The following is a 6,496-nucleotide window of genomic DNA, read 5'->3' as shown; positions in this document are numbered from 1 at the left end:
AGGGCCTCAGTGTTGTCCGACCAGTCCAGATTTTAGACACCCCCGCTTTGTAGAAAACAATGAAAAGAAACAACCAAAACGAGTTTTAAAACCAAGGCCGCACTCCCGTCCAGAGGAGCGGAGGGCGATGAAGTGGAGGACGGGAGAGGGATGAGAATCGGAGCAGCGCATTGGCGCCGCTGTAGCGCGGGTGCCCCTTGGAGTTGATGAAGTTCTTGGCGCGCTTGGCCTGCTCCAGCACCTTCTGCGGGGGCATGCCCAGCAGCTCCATGACACAGGCCAGCTGGTCGCCCTCGTCCTCGCCGGGGAACAGCGGGTAGCCCGTCAGCAGCTCCGCCAAGATACAGCCGAGGCTCCACATGTCAATGGGAAGGCTGTAGCGCGAGCCCAGGATCACCTCCGAGACTCCTCCTCCCTCTCCCTCCCTCCCCCTCTCTCTCCCTCTCTCAAGGACACCAGCTTGGGAAAGACCGTGCGGAGGGGTATGGTGACCCCTGACTTGCCCATCATGTTGCTCCTCAGTTTGTTGTTGGCCTTGGCCAGGATGGAGGGGAAGGAGGTGCCACCGTGGTGGTCAGGAAGCCTCTTGGCCGCCGTCGCAGTGGTGGTGGTCGCGGCCCCCTGGCTTTTCTCGGCACCGGGCAGTGGCTTGGACAGCCGGCGGTGGAGCCAGGGGTGCCGGAGGGCCTGGCCCGGGGTGAGCCGGGACGACGGGTCCCAGTCCAGACACTTCTTGATGAAGTCAATGAAGGTGAGGTCCTCGCAGCCCTTCAGGGCGTCGCTCCACTCCTTGCTGCCCGGCGGCCCGCGCATCTTGCCGCGGTGAGGGCGCGAGCCCGTCAGCACCGTGGCGCCGGTGGGCAGCGTGTTGGCGCCGCAGTAGCGTGGGTGCCCCTTGGAGTTGATGAAGTTCTTGGCGCGCTTGGCCTGCTCCAGCACCTTCTGCGGGGGCATGCCCAGCAGCTCCATGACACAGGCCAGCTGGTCGCCCTCGTCCTCGCCGGGGAACAGCGGGTAGCCCGTCAGCAGCTCCGCCAAGATACAGCCGAAGCTCCACATGTCGATGGGCAGGCCGTAGCGCGAGCCCAGGATCACCTCCGGCGCGCGGTAGAAGCGGGTCTGGATGTAGGTGTAGACCCGCTGGTCCTCGAAGCAGCTGGAGCCGAAGTCTATGACCTTAATGCCGCTCTGCTGCGTCAGCATTATGTTCTCTGGCTTCAGGTCACAGTGGATGATGCGGTGTCGGCTGAGCGCCTCCAGGCACTGCAGGATGGAGTGGGCGAACTTCCGGACCGGCGGCAGGCTGAAGCCCTGGAACTTGTTGCTCTTGATGTGCTCGTAGAGGTTCATGCTGAGCAGCTCGAAGGTCATGCAGTTGTGGTTGCGGAAGGTGAAGTTCTCCAGCATGTGCACCACCTTCATGGTGCCGGTGCTGTCCTGCTTGCGCAGGTGCTCCAGGATGCGGATCTCCTTCTGGGCCTGCCGGTGGAGGCGCTTCTCGTTGCGCACCATCTTCAGCGCCAGGTGCTGCTGCAGCTTGTGGTCGTAGACCTTGGCCACCTGGCCGAAGCTGCCCTTGCCGATCACCTTGAGGAACTCGTAGCGGTAGGCCAGGTGATCGTGGGGGACGTGGATGTAGCCCCCCTGCTCGTCGTCGTAGCCGCAGTTGTTGTTGCCCCCGGCGACGGCAGGCCTCTTGGCCCTCTTCTTGGGCCCCACGAAGTAGACGTCGGGGTAGGTGTGGATCTCCGTCTGCTCCAGGGCGGTCAGCTGGGAGCGGTACTGCTGCAGGGCCTGCTCGGGGCTCAGGGGTGCGCAGAACTTCCCGCTGCCCCCCGAGCTGCCCACTCTGCGCTCCGTGTGCTTGGGCATGGGGGCTATAGGTTCTGTCAGGGGAGGCCTTGCTGAGGCTCACCAGCTTCTTACGGCCATCTGAGCTGCTGTCCCCCATGAAGAATTGTTACCTTAATGGTGTTGTCATCGCTGCCGGATGCCAACCATTTCCCATCTGGAGTCAGAAACCTCACTGCTTGTGTGTGACACTTCAGAGACAAAGACACATGTACATCAGTCTACATTAGAACATGTAATGGGGAGGAAGGTATGGCCAAAACAAAGGCAACACCAACAAAAAAAACTAGTTTCTGCAATATAGGGTTCTGGTGGCTCTGTAAAAGGCTCTCTATTTTCCCAAAAGATGTGTTAGAATGAAAGTATTACTGGGAACAATGTAACGTATCCAAGAATGGAGTAATAATACTCTGGTTGTTTTGCTGTTGTGGTCTCAAAAAAGATGTAGTACTTTGTAAAAAATGTATTGGAGTCCAGACAAGCGCTCAATTTATTCTAAGTTGATTTATTGACCACAAATAGTCCTTCAATCAATATCTGCTCACAAAACACTTAATGTAAAAAATGTTGATGCTCTGAAAGGCATCTAAACGAAATGTCCACAGGTTCTCAAAAACACAGTCTCTTTTTTTTTGAGAACCTGTGGACATTTCGTTTAGATGCCATGTTTGTTTATATGTGTGTTTAAAAAATAATAAAAAAATAAAATACAAAAACACAGTCTCTTCATTATCAATTGGCAGATCTTCTGTCGGCTTTCTCAATGTTCTGTTCTCCAGTATCTCGCGGCCCTCTATTTATAGCAGGGCCAAGTCCTGGTTTCGACCTCACAGGAAATGACGTCACAACCGGTTTTGACCTTACAGGAAATGACGTCACAACCAGTTTTCTTCCAATCCGGAGCCAGCTAGTTTGAATTTGGAAATATGGGCGTGGCTTACGGTCAACGGTTCCATTTACTCAGGATATCTTTACAAATTAGTTTAATGTCTAAATCAACTTGACTACTAAATTTGTTCAACATAATTGTTTACCATTTTGTACCAAATTATAACACAGTAGTGGGTCTCATTCTCCAACAGACTTACGACAAAAAGGGCTTTCTCTTAGGGCCATTTGAGACCTTTTCGGGCAAGACATGAATATAGACAATATATTATAATATAATATAAATTATTATGTTTTATTGGCCCGAAAAGGTCTCAACTGGCCCTAAGAGAAAGCCCTTTTTGTCGTAAGTCCTTGGAGAATGAGACCCATGCGTATGGTTCCATTTCTTTGTTTCCACTCATTGTATCAAAGATTCATTAAATTCACTCAAACTTTCTCCTGGATTTCTTAAAACATGTCTGCTACATAGTTTTATTATTTGACACTAGTTTAACCCTTTGCAAGTTGTCTCAAACATAACTTTTACATTAAATCTATGAATTTGGCTATAACCCACTTAAGGCGAGACACCCCAGGTGAATAGGCAAATATACTTTTTTTTTGTTGATTTTGAGATTTTGTTATATTTTGCTTCCTAAACATGTCTTCTATGAAACTAGTGACAATAAAACATCAATAACACACATTTAGTTGTTTATTTTACTTCATTTTGCCTTATTGCATCCATAAATGTGCACACATTTAATGGGGAAGTGCCTCATTTGCATATTTAAACATACAATTCAGAAAACTTGGAATATATTTTTTCTTAGTTTATATACATAACAAACTGGGAAAGTTTCATAGTGATATCTATTCAAATATTTGTTTGCCTATTAGGGGGTACTACACTACTACACTGTTACTACACTGTTTGTAGCCTGTGTGTAGTTCTGTTCAGTTCAATAACATCATTATTATTATTATTATTATTATTATTCAGTTATCAGGCATGTGTTTAGGTTGTCAATTACTAATGGTTTGATTAGGTATTGTGTTTGTAAATAGCTGTTTCAAAAAAAGAAATTATGGCATTTTACAATACAGAACTTTGAAGGCGTTTTCCCAAAAATGAGTTTTTATGCGTTTCTCTTACACGCAAGGGTAGACATGTACCATTCCATAGCACCTACACACACCATACTTTCCACATTTCTTCCTATATATATACCCTGCATCTTTTTACAGAGGGGTTTGTTGATATATCATTCATAGCCTGATTTATAGTACATTTAGACCAAAAAACATGGCGAAAATAGATTTTTTATGACTGTAGTCAGCATTTCCTGATTCACGGGAAAAAAAGACATATCACACAATCCTTTCTGTAAAAAGTTCACTGTGTTATGTGTCAACATAATGAAACCATTTAAAAAAATCTGGCATCATCCAATGTTGTTATTTATACCCAAACGTCATATGCAAATTAGTGCATATTTAATGAAGTAATGCCTATTTTGCATATATAAACATAAGATCTCAGAAAACTTGCAATACATTTTTTCTAAGTTGTTATGTACATAACAAACTGGGAAAGTTTTATAGTGATATCTATTCAAATATTTATTTTGCCTATTCACCTGTGGTGTCTCACCTTAAAGTTTAATTTCTGCATCTCCCTCTAATGGAGTACATCATTATAATGGCATTGAAAGTTAAGTTTGCACTATTTCTAATATAGTAATCACATTCTAAAGATTGAAGTTTTATTTCATCTGACATTGTTAGGTTTTCTAGTCATAAACATTTCATTTCTCATATCAAAATGTTCATCTGATTAAGCATATCATATCCGTAATAATGGCATATCAATTCGGGTCATATTTCATATTGCAAATTACATTTGAATGTTTTACTCATGTCTTTTTAAAACTAATTTAAAGCCCACCTCTTTTTGGATTCTCATGTGACCCGGGCCCAGGGTGTTTCTCCCCACAACAGCTGGGTTGATTCTGCTGTGGTCACCTAGTCATGTGACTTGAATGTTAACACCTACGTCGGCCAACTCATTGTCTCCGTTTTTGGGGTTGAATTTCACCCTTTGTTCAAATATTTCACAAGTTGATGTAATTCGGCCGAATCCTGTGTTCTATTGTTGCCTGTTGGGGACCCAATGTCTGTATTTAAATTGGGTTCTTGTGCTTCATTTTTAATTCTGTCAGGCTTGAAGCTTCTGTTGGGTCAGATTTCTACTCAATTATTTAAGTTTATATTGTAAAATAAACAGATTATTAAAAACAAGTATAACTAGACAATTCCTTGCTGGGAAATTGTGAAAGTGTGGGTGATGCCTGTGCACCGCCAGCCAACGGGAGAGGGTCTATGAATTGTTAAATAGATACACAAATGTTCTAGAATGTTCTATTATGACATCATACTGTGACATCACAAATGTTCTAGAATGTCCTATTATGACATCATACTGTGACATCACAAATGTTCTAGAATGTTCTATTATGACATCATATTGTGCCATCACAAATGTTCTAGAATGTTCTATAATGACATCTTATGGACCAAAATGTCCTGTTTAAAGTCACTTTGTAGCCAAACGGTGCGGTGAAACTTTCCAAAAAGTTATAGCAACTCGAGTTGAAGCAAGCCGGCCTTTTTGATACCTTACACTTGTGTGTGGTGTGTAACCCTTGGCATGATGGTCTCACTAAATGATGTGATAGATAATGAACAAATCAGATGGGTTTTCAAATATTCACACGAACCAGAAAGTTAAAGGAGCACTCGGCTGCTGCACTGATGGCTGTGAGTGCAGGTCGGTCTAAAGCTTGCCCTGATCTCATTCAGGAAATAATATTAGTTTTATATAGGATTGAGAAGGCAGGCTGTTCAGTGGAGTTTTGCTGGGTTCCGGGGCATGCTGGGATTGAGGGAAATGAGACAGCTGATTCCCTTGCCAAACAGAGCCTGGGAAGGGAAGAAGAGATAAGCATTTCAATGGGAAGAGTTGAACTCAGAGAGAAGATTAAGAAAGGAGTTGAGGCTGAGTGGCAGGCTGAGTGTGAAAAGGGGACCAAGGGGAGGCACTATTTCCCTCTGCAGCCTTGGGTCAAAATCAACGTGGCTGGATATGGGTCTAGGAGCAATAGGGTCAAGATGTGTAGATTGAGGCTGGGACATTGTGGGAAAACATCCAGATGGGCGGTGAATGTGGAGAGCCTGAAACTGTCTGTGACGTACATGGGTACTGTACGTGGGTTGGTCATTATCATTATTACTGTATTTATGACCATGTGAACATCAGGTTAGTATGTAATATGTGTTATGTTTTGTATGTGTGTGCCATGGTAGCTAATGCTGTCCCTTTCTTTCTTTGTCAGGTGCCGCCCGTCCCTACACTGAAGAGTGCTGATTGCCTGATGAGTGGCAGCTGACGGCAATCGCCTCGGGGGGGCGGGTGGATAAAAACCTGACAGCACACACATCCTGGCGCCTCTCTGTGTCAATTGCCAGTGACCAGAGCGTTGGAGGTTGCCCTTGTTTTCCACTTTGTGTGGGTTTATATATATTGGCCTCTGTGCGATTCACAACTATTAACACTTTGAGTGCCAGCAGGGGGCGCACAATTTAGCGCTTGAGTGCCAGCTCTGTAGTCTATGGGAGGGCGAGCACATTTGTGAACGCATAAACTAGATCTTAAATTATGGCTATGTGTCTAATACGCCCATCGCTTATCAATGACTTGTTTGCAGTCAACATT

The 6,496-nt window shown here is 45.5% G+C and overlaps 1 protein-coding gene across 1 annotated transcript; it reads right to left on the bottom strand.

Moving 5' to 3' along the window:
- Positions 1-393: 393 nt before the first annotated feature.
- On the bottom strand, positions 394-1,872 carry LOC311247461 (dual specificity tyrosine-phosphorylation-regulated kinase 2-like; the record flags this gene model as incomplete). The annotated part of the gene is made up of 1 exon (XM_084337893.1): positions 394-1,872. One exon carries the CDS (start codon positions 1,870-1,872, stop codon positions 394-396), a length of 1,479 nt encoding a protein of 492 aa, XP_084194019.1.
- Between the last annotated feature and the right edge of the window lie 4,624 nt (positions 1,873-6,496).

Source organism: Notolepis coatsorum (genome assembly GCF_963971535.1).
Source record: "Notolepis coatsorum genome assembly, chromosome: 1".
NCBI lineage: Eukaryota > Metazoa > Chordata > Actinopteri > Aulopiformes > Paralepididae > Notolepis > Notolepis coatsorum.
This window is presented reverse-complemented; position numbering and strand designations above follow the sequence as displayed.